This window comes from Myxine glutinosa, chromosome 13 (assembly GCF_964187855.1).
Source record: "Myxine glutinosa chromosome 13, kmMyxGlut1.1, whole genome shotgun sequence".
Lineage (NCBI taxonomy): Eukaryota > Metazoa > Chordata > Myxini > Myxiniformes > Myxinidae > Myxine > Myxine glutinosa.
This window is the reverse complement of record NC_136273.1, coordinates 66,484,976-66,501,009: the sequence shown is the minus strand read 5'-3', so window position 1 is coordinate 66,501,009 and position 16,034 is coordinate 66,484,976. Positions and strand designations below refer to the sequence as shown.

The 16,034-nt window shown below is 42.4% G+C and overlaps 1 protein-coding gene across 5 annotated transcripts in view; it reads left to right on the top strand.

Moving 5' to 3' along the window:
• Positions 1-16,034, top strand: part of LOC137439000 (mediator of RNA polymerase II transcription subunit 12-like protein) — a 140,673-nt gene that overhangs the window by 91,109 nt on the left and 33,530 nt on the right. For all 5 annotated transcript variants that reach the window (XM_068134549.2, XM_068134550.2, XM_068134551.2 and 2 more), the window contains exons 28-35: positions 3,345-3,416; positions 7,868-8,076; positions 8,852-9,013; positions 11,756-11,867; positions 11,987-12,076; positions 12,172-12,281; positions 12,467-12,602; positions 12,761-12,922. In XM_068134549.2, coding sequence (XP_067990650.2) covers positions 3,345-3,416; positions 7,868-8,076; positions 8,852-9,013; positions 11,756-11,867; positions 11,987-12,076; positions 12,172-12,281; positions 12,467-12,602; positions 12,761-12,922 — 1,053 coding nt within the window. The remainder of the gene's footprint in view (positions 1-3,344; positions 3,417-7,867; positions 8,077-8,851; positions 9,014-11,755; positions 11,868-11,986; positions 12,077-12,171; positions 12,282-12,466; positions 12,603-12,760; positions 12,923-16,034) is intronic.

Sequence of the window (16,034 nt, the reverse complement as noted above, 5' to 3'; positions counted from 1 at the left end):
AATGTTGCAGTCATACATGTAGAGCTCTTGCTTTGGAAAACATTTCAAACTGGGGTTTTTTTTTTGTTTTGTTTTGTTTTTTTTCTTTGTATACTGAATCGAGGCTCGTGAAAGAGCTAACATTTACTTCACAAACAAATCAACCAGACAGACAAAATATATAAAAAGAGGGAGCGGAAGACAAGATGGGGAGAGAAGGGGAAGCACACAAACACAACATTTGAGAGCAGGGAGATGTGTGGAAGGGAGAGAGCTTGGGGGGAGGAGGCGTGGGAAGGGGGGGCGTGGGGAGGGAGAAGTATAAAACACAAGGACACCAAGGACTTCCAGGACAGAAGTTGGCATTTCAAAAAAGTGGAATTGGGGTGAAATTAGCGGGGGTAGAAAAGATCAAGGTTTTGGATGGGGATTGGGGCAAGATAAGAGATGGTGGTGAACAGCTGTTTTAAAGACCTGGAGGGTGGAGTGGGATTGAAGAGAGTGAGGGAGTTTGTTCCAGAGGCGGGAGAAAAGAGGAATGAAGGAGTGAAGGTGAGTAGAGAGTCTTGATTTTGGCAGTTTAACCATAAGAGGGTTGCAGGCAGATCTTGTGCGACCTGTAGGAATATTTGGGGGACAGAGCCCAGAGAGAGCTGGAGGGGGCAAGGCCAGAGAGGAGTCGGTAGAAGACGGAAAGACCACCAACCTGCCTGCGGTGAGTGAGTGAAAGGCCCTTGGAGTTAGCTTCATCGCGGGAGATTCCAATGATTCTGAACGCTTTGGTTTCAACAGCGTGAAGACGAGCAAGGTGTGAGGCAGGAGCACCAGCCCAGAGGGGAGAGCAGTATTCCATTGAGCTGCGGATGAAAGCCTTGTATGTGGTGAGGAGCTCAGGTGTGCCAAGGAAGGACTTCACACGACGGAGGATGCCCAGTCGGCGACTGGCTTTGGAGGCCAGATTGGAAATGTGGTTTTCCCATGAAAGATCATGGCAGATAGTGAGACCCAAAAGCTTGAGTGACAGAACTTCTTGGAGAGGATTATTCAGAAAGTGGATGGGAGGGTTGTCCAGTCGGTCTTTTCGGAGAGACATCGTAAAAGAGTGTGAGATTTGTCAGGATTGAAAGACATGTTCCACTTGTTTGCCCAGTCTGTGATTTTGTCCAGGTCTGCAGAGAGTGAGGAGGCTGCAGATTGCCGATCTGAGGGATGAGGAATGGAGCGACAGAGAGTAGAGTCGTCAGCAAAGAGATAGAGAGGATTTTCAAGAGTCAGAGAGATCATTGATGAAGACTAGAAAAAGCACAGGGCCCAGAACACTGCCTTGGGGATCTCCAGCCTGAACAGGAAGAGGAGATGAGAGAAACCCATTCAGGGCCATACGTTGCCTACGACTAGAGAGGAAGTCCGCCAGCCATGCATGGAGAAAAGTTGAGTGATTTATCATTGGAAATCAAGTCGTTGTTTGGTGAAGGTCCTACAAGTTTATGTAATTCTGCACCTCCAACATGTATGTGTGCCACCAACTGATAGCTTACTACAATAGGCTCCTTATTAGTATTGGATGTTTTCTGTGGATTGAATGTTGTATCAAAAACTCATTATATTATGACTCCTCACCTACCCCTACTAACTATACACTTCCCTCCAACCCCGCCCCCCCCCCCCCCCCAACTTCCCTCAGTCCTAAAACAAATTTTCCATTCTGACGCAATCCGTTAGGACAGGTTCGACCTTTGCTCGGGCAAGGTAGAAAGGCAATTCTAGCCTTGCATTATATCATTCAACCAGCACTTCCCATTTGGCTGCAATAGTGATGAACACACTGGACTTCACGTAGTTTTACGAAAGCTTTCTGCAATGACTCAGAGTTTTGTTTATCAATTGTTTCTTATAATTGGATTATGCACCAAAAGTGCCATTTGTTGTCACAGAAGTGTTTACAAGGAGAGTTTATTTGAACAAGATGCTACTGCAGTTGGTTTGGTATTCCGAAAAATTGCATTCCAAGCAGGAGAACGTAATGGGGAAATGTTTCTTTAAAGATCTTTTTTTATTGGCGCCTGAGGCATTATGTTTTCGGGTTGTCCGTCCGGCTGTTCGTCCATCTGTAATAGGTTTTCGTTACCTCGATAACTTGAGAACAGCTGAAGGGATCTTAGACCAAACTTGGTGCAAGTATGTATAATGAGGTAAAGATGAACTGATTAGATTTTGGGGTCATGCGATCAAAGGCCAAAGATCAGAGGTCATGTTAGGTAAAAATTTAGTTGCTGCGCAAACTCGTGAACGAGTGATGGGACTTTGAAAAATTTGATGTGAGTGTATATGATGCAAAGATGAACTAATTGGATTATGGCATCAAGAGGTCAAAGGTCAGAGTTCATGCCAGGTAAAAATGTGATAACTTGGGAACAGCTGAATGGATTTAAATCAAACTTGGTACAAGTATTATAATGATGTAATAATGTGGGCGGATCAACGTCGTGACATCGATGATAGTCGTTCTTGTCTGACCAAGCACTCACTGGTCCATGTTGCGTTCTGTGTAAACCACGTAATCATTGGTACACTCGCGATTTGTATTTAAATTCTAATCCTCCATTCCCATAGATTCTGTTATATTTTTGATCATTTTGGTTAGTGGTTCCTTTAAATTCGACAAAAAAAACAAGTTAATCATTCAAAATGCACTTCCTATTAATTAATCCAATGAAAAATTGAAAAGTCAGCATTTCTTGCATTACTGTGAGTATCTCATTCTGTGAATCCTATGAGCATCACTCGCACGTCATACGAGTGTGTGTGAAATGAAATTTAAACTTTGTGCATTTCTGTCGTTGTGCAGTTCTATTGTGGTTACCAACTCAACATGGCATCACATTGTGAAAACGGTTTTTGGTTTCGTTGTGTTTTATGTTGTTGATGAATTTTTGTGTATTCGACATGAGAGTGCATATAAGGACAATGTGGAGAAACTAGAGTGTGAAGAGTTTGACGTGTGTTTGAGGCTGGCTGGATGGCTGAGAGGTACACACTCGCTCTAAGCTGTCTAGCCTGGGTTCGAATCCTGACCCAGCTCTAAACTGTCATCCTGGTGTTTCACGGGCAGGATGATTTATCAATGTGGCACCGTTCCTCAGATGGACGTTAAACTGGGCGTCTCATCTGCCGGCATTATTTGGTGGATGTTAAAGACCCCACGGTGTCCTTCGAGAAAAGTAGGCGAGTTATCGCTGCACCCTGAACAAATTACTAATTCCGGCCCTAACCTAAAGAGGGCATTTCATCAGCTGCACAGACACACCACCAGCCAAGTGGTGTTCCTTCCTTTAATTTTCTTTAAATGAACTCCTTTTCTACAGAACCTCAACCAGTGGACACTACGACAATCTTGGTTGGAGCTGCAACTCATGATCAAGCAGTGCCTACAGTCGGTAAGTGCCAGTTGTTTTCTCTCAAAAGGGATTGAAGCTCATGGAAGGGCTGAATGACATGTTGTTGTTTTTTGGAATTGCACGGAAGGACAAGTCCCATAGTCATTGAGAACGACCTTTTGTGTCAAGGGAATGGAAAAAGAGTCGACCACAATGTGTGGACTTGCACCACATGTGGAGCAGAACAGGAGGGCAGACATAATATGATCTAACCCAGTTGATTCATGAAATGTCATTGAATGAATGTCATTCATGAAACAGCTGGGTTTTATTGACACTTCATTGCTGATGTAGCACCTTTCCCAAAACTAATTCAATTTCTTGAAGCTTGGAAATGCAAAATCCATCATACTGCTGCCTTCAGCTAACTCCCATTAAATAAGTTGTTGTATTCAACGTTGTCCTCGATTCCAAGGAATTCGGCCTCTTTCGTCCTCAACGGGTGGAACTTGGCAAGAGTGAGTCGAAAAAGCTCCACCCTTCACTTCCAGTAGCATGAGTTCAACAAGTCCCACCAATTTTTTTTCACCTTGGAGATACGTTATTGGAATGTCGTTGCTCTGGGAAAAGTCGATTATGGAGGCCCCTCACTGTAAACTGTTTATTTCTCAGCAGTGAAAACGATCAAAGGTGTCCGTGGCTTCTTCGGTAAATACAGAGTGATAATTATGTCGTGCGATAGTACTCCATATGTTGGGATTGCACGGAAAAAATATCGCCGCCTATTTGAATGTGTACAACGTGATATACTTAAAAACTCAGAAGCATTTCAAAGCCATATTCAGTGCTTTCAGAAAGTATTTGTCTTAAAACATCTTTTTTTACCCCTGTTAATTCACCCCAGATCCACTTTTTTGAAATACCAACTTCTTTCTTGGAAGTCATAGCAGTGTCCATGTGTTTTATACCTCTCCCACCCCTCCCTCCCTTCCCATGCCCCCCCCCCCTCCTCAAGCCCTCTCCCTCCCACAGATCTTCCGATGTCCCTGTTCTCTGCTGTTGTACTTGTGTGCTTCCCTCTCTCTCCCCATCTTGTCTCCCGCTCCCTTTATTGTATGTTTTGTGTGCCTGTTTTTTTGTGATTAACTGTTAGCTCTTACACGAGCCTCGATCTTGTATACAAAAAAAAAAGGGTCTGAAGGTCAAAGGTGTACTACATGACCAAAAGTATGCGGACACCCCTTCTAATTAGTGGATTTGGCTATTTCAGCCACACCCATTGCTGACAGATATATATATATATATATATATATATATATATATATATATATATATATATATATATATATATATATATATATATATAATCAAGCACACAGCCATGCAATTTCCATAGACAAAAATTGGCAGTAGAATGGGCCGTACTGAAGAACCCAGTGACTTTCACCGTCATAGGATGCCACATTTCCAACGTCAGTTCGTCAAATGTCTGCCCTGCTAGAGCTGCCCCGGTCAACTGTAAGTGCTGTTATTTTCAAGTTGAAACGTCTCGGAGCAACAACCGCTCAGCCGCAAAGTGGTGGGCCACACAAGCTCACAGAACGGGATCGCGGAGTGCTGAAGCGCGCGTAGCGCATAAAAATTGTCTGTCCAACTCCATATTATTGCCCATTAATTTGGAATGAGATGTGAGATGTGTGATGTTTGGGTGTCCACATACTTTTGGTCATTTAGTGTATTAAGAGTCTGAAAGATGTGAATGTCTGAAGGGTGGAAAGGGCTTTAAGGGGGTCTACAGTCTCTTGGGGTTCTACTGGGTTTAGGGGTCTATCGGGCATTACGGTTCTAACGGTGTTGATAGGGTCTGAAGTGTCTTGGGGGCTTAGAGGTCTTAAGGATCTTGGGAGTTTAATGGGTCTTGATATGAGGCCCTATGAGTCCTTGGTGTCTGATGCAGTTAATACACTTGCTCACGTTTTGTGCAGACAACCCGACCCATGTGCAATATCCTCCTCTCTGGTGAGAGTAATTATCCGAGCTATATAACGTGTGTGTGTGTGTGTGTGTGTGTGTGTGTGTGTGTGTGTGTGTGTGTGTGTGTGTGTGTGTGTGTGTGTGTGTGTGTCCGACCATTTTTCTCAAAGATGGCCAAACGGATCTTCGTCAAACTTTGAGGTTCATCAGTGAGTGCGCGGGTGTATTTTTGGCCAAAAAAATTGGATATTTTGGTATTTTTAAAAATTGCCTATAGTGCCTAAATCTTTGCAGCTCTGTGAAAGTTAATATTGAATGATTCCCATCCACATTCCTTAGTGGGTGTAGGGAAGTGTTTGAGGCCCCTACAAGAGAATAGAAAAGAAAAAAAAATTTAAATTAGATTTCTTCAAAATGACAACAGGATTGGAACATCGCCGAGCAACTCCATTATATATGCACATAAGTATTTGGGATGCTTTTGCTTCATGTACTTAACCTGGGTTATTTTTATTTTCGGAAGCCTATACACTTACCTATACACCGTCCAAATAAAAGGACGTGTTCAAAGAATGTGTTGTGTGCTTGGAACAAGATCGCTCTTGTGGCGAGTACTCTGCAAGTGATAATAATAATGATAATGGAAATGGTCAATAATAAGAATGATAATTGTACATACTTAATCAGAAAGATAATGACGATAATGATAACTAGCCGAAACCCGTGGAACATCCATGGAAGGGAGGATGTGGTGTCTGGATAGAGTGTACCATTATGGATGGCATAGGGGATTTGCTTGTCCGAGTAAGAGTCAGGAAGAAAGATGAGAATGAAGAGTGCGTATATGAACAACGATCGCCGACACCGGCACAAATGCATGCTCTGGATTGTCCACTCAGTGGACGGCTTGCTTTCGCTTTCGCCTGTCCAATCAGCGGACGGCTTGCTTCGCCTTCGCCCAGCAGACGCCAATACGATGGCGTCGTAAGATGGCGTCGTATCGGCAGTTAATCGGATGCTTTTGGGCCCCAACGTCGGCTAATTCAGATTTTTCGAGTATGGCTGTACGTGATAAACAAAGAGCGCGGTTCGTAGATCGTAAATCCATTAGTGCTGTGGGCATCGGGTCACTGGGTGCGGCGTAAAAGGGATAACAAAGTCGAGTCCTTACGCTATTATTATATAGATGGTACATACTATGAAAGATAATGATGATAATCGTGCATAATGAAAATGGTGCATAATATGAATGATAAAATCAATAATGAAAATGGTATATAATAATAATAAAGATAATGGTACACAACATGAATGATGATGATAATGATACATAATAATGGTACGTAATGAAAATGGTACAGAATGATAATGGTACACAATATTGCTGATAATGCTGATAATGATAATGATAATGGTGCATTAATAAGAATGATGATGATAATCATAATGACTCTGTCCAGGCCATAACATTTTTACCATTTGAACTTGTCATCAAACCTTCAACAAACTTTTATTATGAGAATATGTAGAACACAAATCTTACTATAATTCACCAAATGTCCGTCTGTCTGTTCGAAGGTACCGTAAAAACTGCTGAACCGATCGCAAAGATATTTTGGATGGGTAATCCTGGGACCCCTGGGAGTAAAATAGGCAATTTAGTTTTCCCAATTTCAGCTTTGGTCTCCAGCATTCTCAGGTTTGGACTCCCGCATAACATTCGCGTTCGCAAAACGTTCATTGTGACGATGTTGTGACGATGTATGTTGTGACGATGTATGTGTTGACGGTAGTGTTTGACGTGACCGGTGTGAACGTAATTTCGTAATGTTTTTCGTTTCGTAATCCTTTAATGAACGTTTAATGTTTAATGAACGCTTAATGCCAATGCCCTTCGATGTCCAGGGCCGCACGCGCGCTACACTGGATGGGCCAGCGTGTACCTTGCCTTTCGCCATCATGCTCGGGTAAACCGCTGAGCCCCATCCGTGATGGGAACTGGGGCTTGAGACAATGAGACAGTGTCCCACGAACGAGGAATTCCCAGTAAGCGCGAGTCATCAGCTCGCGTTGATTAAGTCCCTGCCCTTTGTACACACCGCCCGTCGCCGCACAAACATCACAATGAAACACAATCGCATTTCACATATTCGTGCAATTCGAATAAATACGAATAAATAAATTCGAATTCGAATATCTTAAATATTCGCATATTTTGCCTTTTCATTTCGGCTGCCCAATTGAAGCCCCGCCCGTAGGGTGGGTACCGTTGCTAGTTGATAAAATGTGCAATTTATTTTAACTGTTTTCATTAAGTTAAGTCGGAATACAAAGTGGACGTGGACATGCTTTATAATTTTGAGATGCTTTCTAGTTTATTATTTTGATACTGCTCCATTCAGATTCAAACACAGACTAAATATATACAGAGGTGAGCTATCCTGCCACTCCATTGCAACATTGAACGGGTCATGAATTGATCTATGATGTCTCGCACATCTTCCTTCCTGAAACGTGGTGTGTTCTCTTGCATCCAGGAGTTCAACAGTTTGATGGAGAATATTGCCCGGGCAACTATTGAGGTGTTCCAACAATCTGCAGAGCTCAATGGTTCGTCAAACCTGATGGTGTTAGGCTTGCGGGGCTCTGGCCATCGTGGCAGTGGCTCCGGGGGTGTGAACAGGCAGGAGGATTCTTCTTCTCAGAATCCTAACTCGGCACAAAGCAAGAAGAAGCCGTTTTTGAGGTGCGTTTCTCTTGTTTTACAAATGCATCAGAGTACTAGTCCATGAATGACAACATCTTTAATGTTTTGAATGAAAATCCTGTGCTGAAAGAGTACAGGTGGTACAATTAACAGGTGTAATATTGGAGCTTTTGTTTTAGATTCCAACAGATGTGAGGATCTTAATGAAATTCAGCATGACGATAAACAACTATTTTCAATCATCTTTGGTAATGTGCTGTAAACATTTTGATTTTGGAATCGGCAGAATGCTTTTACTAAAATAAAAAAAATAAAAAAATAAAAACTGCGAAAGCTCAGATCGATGCATGTTGTTATTATTCATCCAGTCAAATTAAATCGGTAAATGCTACAATTGAAAAAGTTGGACTTGGTCGTCGGGAAAGCTGACGTTTTGGCGAGAGTAAGTAGACGAGTTGGTGGGAGTTTCTGCAATCTACCGTCGGCTGGTAGGTGAGTGGATTCTCGCTGAAACGTCTGCTTTGCCGACTTGTAACGCCAGCTTTTTCAATTGTAAACTTTTACTCTGGGAAAACTCAGAGTTGAGTTTATTTGTTGATCTGGTGATGAAAACACTCGGACCTTTTCACAATTTTTGCAGATTCCGAATGTTGAATCGTATTGTTGATTTCTTTATTTATTTATTTTTTCTTCTTCATTTGCTTGAGTTGTGTTTTTTGTAAAGTGAATGTAGAAAAATTTACTGATGATAGATAAGAAAAAAAATTGCTTTACTGTCGAGAAGTACAAATTATTGTGGGAATGTTGACATCAGCTCATCGGAGCGCAAAGGTGTGTGGCTGGTTGCGCCTCTCATCGCCAAGCTACCGAGCTTCGTGCAGGGTCGTGTTCTCAAGGCTGCTGGAGAAGAGTTGGAAAAAGGGCAGCATCTTGGTTCTTCCTCTAAGAAAGAGCGTGATCGTCAGAAACAAAAGAGGTATGATATGATGTACATTGAAGCGACCAATCACCCTCTTTTGGGATTAATGGAATATGGCATTACCCATTCTTTTGAGTTGGGTTGGATTTAGCATAGATTGATTATTGCGGTGTCATCATGATGTTATCGCCAATAAAACTTCACCTTTTCAATCTTTTTCTTGTCTGTAGAGATTGTAATTGCATTTGGGCCAATGTGAATGTTTTGATCTAACAGTTACCCACATATGGCACTGCCTTGTTTTTTGTACCTTGTTTAAACGATTTTGGTAATATTCAAAGCACTTGAATTGCAGGTTTACAAGTGTGTGGGCTATTTTGATTTGGCCATTCGACTGATTATATCCTGCACGAGATTGTACACGTGCTAATTAATGCGTGATGACAGCAATAGGGATGACTCAGACTGGTAAAGCAACACGTCACGATTAAGGAGATTGCGGTCAATTGCACCACATGCAGTGCCCTCAAAAAGTATTGGAACAGTGAAGTCAAATTTGTTATTATTGCTGCAGTGCCTATAGAAAATCTGCAAGCCCTTTCAAATTTTTCACCTTATAACCTGGAATTAAATTGCATTAAATCAGCCTTTTTACACCTTTATTTACACATCGTAACCCACAACTTCCAAGTGAAAAACAAATTCTAGAAATTTCAGAAAATTAATTAAAAATACAAAACTAGAATATCTTGGTTGGATAAGTGTCCACCCCCCTGAGTTGATTAATACTAGGTGGAAGCACCTTTGACAACAATTACAGCTGTGAGTCTGTTGGGAAAGGTCTCTACCTTGCATTTTGGCTAAAAAGTTCCATCTTGGTTTCATCAGACCCCAAAACGTTTTGCCACATAGCTTCAGAATCTTGGGAGTGTTTTTTTGCATACCTCAAACGGGACTCAAGGTGGGATTTTTTGAGTAATGGCTTTCTTCTTGCCACCCTTCCTTACAGGCCAGATATGTGGAGTGCTTGGGATATTTTTGTCACAAGCACACAGTGTCCAGTTTTTGCCATAAACGCCTGTAGCTCTTTCAAAGTTTCCATTTTCTTCTTTGTGGCCTCTCTGATCAGTGTCCTCCTAGATTGGTCATCCAGTTTGGAGGGACGGCCTGATCTAGGCAGGGTTGTGGTGGTACCATACGCCTTTCACTTCTTGATGATTGTTTTGACTGTGCTCCAAGGGATATGCATGGCCTTTGAAATATTTTTTATACCCATCCCCTGATCTATGCCTTTCCACAACTTTATCCCGGAGGCCTTTTTAAAGCTCCTTGGTTCTCATGGTTAAGTCTTTGCTGTGAAATGCACTACCCAGCAGAGGAAACCTGCAGGAACAGCCGATTTTATTCTGAAATGATTAAAATCACTACATTTTTAACGCAGGTGGAGGCCAATTAACTTGGTGCATGAATTTGAAGGTGATTGGTTGCACCTGAGCTAATTTACAATTGCTATTATAAGGAGGGGAGGGGGGGAAGGTGGCATGGCGAGGGGGAGGGTGGGACACTTATGCAACCAGCCAAGATATTCTAGTTTTATATATTTTTATTAATCTGAAATTTGTAGAATTTGTTTTTCACTTGGAAGTTGTGGTTTACAATGTGTAAATAAAGGTGGAAAAAGTCTCATTTAATGGATTTAATTCCAGGCTATTAGGCAGCAAAAGGTAAAAACTTTGAAAGGGGGTGTAGACTTTCTATATGAATGAATGAATGAACGAATGATCGTTTGAAGGCCATTTTCCCCGCTAGAGCGGGGGTTAGCCTTGCGGGCCCCATGACAATCAAGGTTCCCTGTTTGAGGCAATGTTTTTATGGCCGGATGCCCTTCCTGACGCCAACCCTTGGTCACGCTCTTACGATGCGCAGGCATACGGTGCACCTATTCTAAACCGGGGTACACACTGTGATCATTCATCCCAGCAAGCTGGTACTCAATTTGCCGACCTCGGAAGGATGACAGGCTGAGTCAACCCCCCTGGCGTTAATTCAGCAATCGACCGGGATTCGAACCCAGGATCCTAGGATCCCAAGCCAGCACCCTAACCGCTAAGCCAACACCAGGCTAGACAACACTTTCTATAGGCACTGTATAATGTATATAGTAAAGAAATTTGGATTTGTGATCAAATATGAATATGAGGCAAGAGAACAGAAGGTCAGCTCTTATTTCTTGGTATTTCTATTCATATTTTTTACCATTGCAGAGCAATCGTACTTTTTATGTCCAGTCCTGCCATTTTAGGTAAGCATAAGTATTGGAACAAATGCCTGAGAGGTGTTTCTTGTTGCTCAGGTGGTTCTTGGTGTATTGATTGTTCACACATAAAAGACTTGTGAATGTCTTGTCTTGGTTTTATTTAGCCGTTGCTTTTGGAATGGATGAAAAAGAGATGATATGGACCCCCGAGTGCTCTTTGCTTTCATAGAAATGCTTCGGTGCCCCCATTCACCTCCAATCCCCCATTCGCCCCCACAAACAACCTGCATACATTTGTGGGATCACTGCCACCCACCACTCTCACTGTAGAGGCCATCATCATAACCTTTATCACACACATATGACAAATATTCATGAACAGTATGCGTTGTACTAAGCCTTTTTCTCTTTGAGCAGCAATAACTATGTGCTGCAGCTGGTTATTGGTGTCACCCAGTTCTTGTAGGTGTTTTCAGATTCGGACTTCTGACTGAAATTCTGACTTTAACCTGGTGCTGTTGTCTGTGCTTTTATTTCACCAGCATGTCCTTGTTGAGTCAACAACCGTTTCTATCTTTGGTGTTGACCTGTCTCAAGGGTCAGGATGAACAGAGAGAGGGTCTGCTCACCTCACTACAGAACCAGGTCAACCAGGTGCGTGGTCAATATCGTAGTTGATGCAACTTTTGAGTTTGACAGAACCACACTAACACTTTAAGATATCTTAAGCACTTTATATTGGGATCATCTTCGTGCTCTAAATTTGTACACAGATCGTTAACAATTGGCAGGAGGAAAGGTACCAGGACGATGTTAAGGCTCGACAACTGATGCACGAGGCCCTTCAGCTCCGGCTTAACCTCGTGAGTTTGGACCTTGATCTGTTTCTGTTCTTCAAACAGTAGTTTTGATTTTTCCTTGATCAATGTATGCCTTTGGTCCTCCATTGATTATGTAGGTCGGAGGGATGTTTGACACCGTGCAAAGGAGCTCACAGTGGACGACAGAGTGGGCTGTTCTCCTCCTCCAAGTCATCAGCACAGGCACGGTCGACATGCAAAGCAACAAGTGAGTCAATTGGCTCGTTTCCTTTTGATTGCTAATTGCAGAGTGTTGATTGGCTGGGTTTTCCCCATGCCACAAGCAACGATAATTGTTTTTGTCTCAAGTTGTATTTAGGTGTCACTCTTATATACTCGTACAAATTAATCATATGAGGAGCAGGCCTTGTAATTTTGGACTTCTGTGTGCAGTGAGTTGTTCACCACGGTTCTGGACATGATCAGCGTTCTCATCAATGGAACCTTGGCTTCTGACCTGTCCAGTTTGTCACAGGGTGTCATGGAGGAAAACAAAAGGGCATACATGAACCTTGTCAAGAAGCTGAAGGTGTGAGGTTGCACTTCAAAAAGGGTGGAGATCTGCATTTAGAGGGCAATTGGGGTGTGCAAAGAAGGCAGCTGCAGGGGTTTTTGTTTATTCCCAATTGAGAAAACGACTATTTGTAAATTGCTTAATCCATTGTTTTGTCTGCTTTGTGTCTGCAGAAAGAACTTGGAGACAAAAGATCTGAGAGTATAGACAAGTTAAGGCAGCTACTTCCCCTTGCCAAACAGACTGTAGATGTCATCACGTGTGAACCTATGGGCTCACTCATCGACACAAAAGGAAACAAGATCGCCGGGTTTGACTACATAGACAAGAAGCAGGTGATTCTCGTCATCCCGATTGCCTTGCTTGTCCCAGGGTCATGGATTTTGAACAGCTCAGGATTTCTCGACCTTATCATGGTCCATGTGTCTGACTTTGCATTCTTATTTGCAGAAGCAACATTGAAACAGCAGATTTAACCTCAATGTATATGTTGCTTAAATATCTTTTAACGTATTTATTTTTAAATATTTTGTTGGAGCTTCCATATTTGGTATGATCCCAGTTGATGGGGTTCAATCATATGTCTGAATGTTTCAGCTGTTTGTGTGCATAAATTGCTTGTATATGATTTTATGTCATCACAGTAACTTGGCTTAGCCTGGTGTTGGCTTAGTGTTAGCCTGGTGTCGGCTTAGCGGTTAGGGTGCCGGCTTGGGATCCGAGGATCCTGGGTTCGAATCCCGGTCGATCGCTGAATTAACGCCAGGGGGGTTGACTCAGCCTGTCATCCTTCCGAGGTCGGCAAATTGAGTACCAGCTTGCTGGGATGAATGATCCCGGTGTGTACCAAGATTTAGAATAGGTGCACAGTATCCTTGCGCATCGTAAGAGGCGACCAAGGGTTGGCGTCAGGAAGGGCATCCGGCCATAAAAACATTGCCTCAAACAGGGAACCATGATTGTCATGGGGCCCGCAAGGCTAACCCCCGCTCTAGCGGGGAAAATGGCTTTAAAACGATCATTCATTCATTCATTCATTCATTCATTCATTCATTCATTCACAGTAACTACTGTAAAAGTGGAGATTTTTGCTCTGCATCAATTTTTGTGCATTTTGTGCCACAACAGAGAAGTGTGAATATATTTGCATTTCGTAGAGAAATTACAGTACCAGATGTTACACGAGATGCTCGTTATGTACGCATACAGTTACCAGTCTCACCATAGTGAATAGCAAGCAACGTGCTTGACCAGCATGTGTGGTGTCAGTCTACGTGGTTCACAACTACAGTACTGTACTTCAGCATTCATAATCTATAACTAGAATGGCACTCGGAAGAGCGCATACCTCCGCCAGGCTGAACAGTTTCTTTTGGATCCCACTGATAGGCCGGATCTGGATTTGGACCTGAACCAAAATCGAATCGTCTTGTTCTTGTCACCTAACCAACTCGTCCACCAAGTTTAGTCATAACTCGTCCATGACTTTTAAAAAAATTATGTTATATATCACTTTTTGCCCGATCTCTCAATGGTAAAGAATCACTTAAAAAAATAAATAATTCTCGTATCCAAATCCATATTTATATCTTCACCAAAATTGAATCGATTTGTCCTCGTCACACACCCAACCTTTCCACCAAGTTTCGTCCAAATTGTCCACAACTTTTTGAGATATCGTGATATGTATCGGTTTGAGCACTATCATTCAATGGTGAAGAATCACTTAAAAATTAAATAATTCTCGTATCCGAATCCATATTCAGATCTTCACGAAAATCGAATCGATTAGTCCTTGTCAGACACCCAACCGGTCCACCAAGTTTCGTCCAAATCCATCCATAACTTTTTGAGATATCCTGCTATGTATCATTTTAGGCCCTATCTCCCAATGGTGAAGAATCACTTTTAAAAATTCTACAAGCCGGATCCGATCCCGGATCTTCACCAAAATCTAACCATTTTTTCCTTGTCACATACATGACTTCTCTGCCAAATTTTGTCAGAATCTGTCCACACATTTTTGAGATATTCTGTTCACAAACAAACAAACAAACAAACAAACAAACAGACAGACAGACAGACAAACAGACAGATAGGGGTGAAAACATAACCTCCATCCACCTTTGGTAGTGGAGGTAACTATTAGAGGTGTGTGCGTGCGTGCGTGTGCGTGTGTGTTAGTATTTCTCTGTCTTGCCATTTTTCTCAGATGGCGGCATGGATCTTCGTCAAACTTTCAGAGCTTCATCAGTGAGTGCTGAAGAGTGGTTTAGGACAAAAATGTTTTGGAAATTTTGGGGGAAAAAAAATAAATAATACAAAGCACCAGGGTGGCGGTTTATAGTTGGGTCGGGAATCAAACTAAGATCGGAGAGCTGAAAGATGAATGAGCAGTTACTATCAATCGATATTGCTCACTTGCAACTTCACATCATACGAAAATACGCAATTTGGTGTCTGTCTTGTCTGACCGTGATACATTCGGTCGTTACTTATCCAGTCTCGACCAAACTTGACATGGTGATGAAGGGTCACACGAAGGACGTTGTAGCGATCTAATGTGTCCCCTTCCCCAAGGGGAATTTGTGCCTTTGACAAATTCCGTGTTAAGGTGTATAATAGGTTATCATGGCGTTTAATGGGACACACCTACCGAACGTAAAAATTATTATATCCACAAATGATTCATTCAATTCTGTCGAACGTACAAATACATATCAAACAGTCGCTGCTAAACTGGACGAAGTTTGGAGGAAACTCGACATGCTTAAGGCATTCTATACTTGTCATTCTAATGAATCAGAACTGTGTTGACTTGCTAGGACTAGGTAAGCAGCAATGATCTTTAGCAACAAAGTTATATTGTTTATGTTTATAACTTACATCGGGGCCTCATATGAGATTTCTTTCGGCCATGGTTTCAATTGTGATGTGCGATATTGCCATATACATCCTCACGGCCCAATTGGGACCTTTATTTGATGCAAAACCATATTCCCAAGGTTCGTTAGCATTTTTATACTAGTCACAGGGAAATTTGGAGAAAATGAGACGTACCTAAGCATGGGCGGTGTATCCACACACCGATCAGAAGTTAAAAAAAACATTATAATCAGTTCGCCCGTTCCGTCAAGTTGTGGCTGACTTCTGGTGACATTCAGGATCAGATTTCTCCAAACATCCTTATCCGTCCATTGATATCAATTCCATCTATTGATAATGGCATAATGATAATAATATCAACACGGGTGCTGGCAGGGTGGCCGAGAGCTATGCACACACTCTTAGCTGTCGTCCTGGTGTCATCGCGGTGTTTCACAGGCAGGGTGATTCATCAATGTGTGTGCCGTTCCTCGGATGGATGTTGAACTGGCGTCCTGTCTGCCAGCATTAGTTGGTGGACTTTATAAAGATCCCACGGTGTTGTTCACGAAGAGTAAGCCA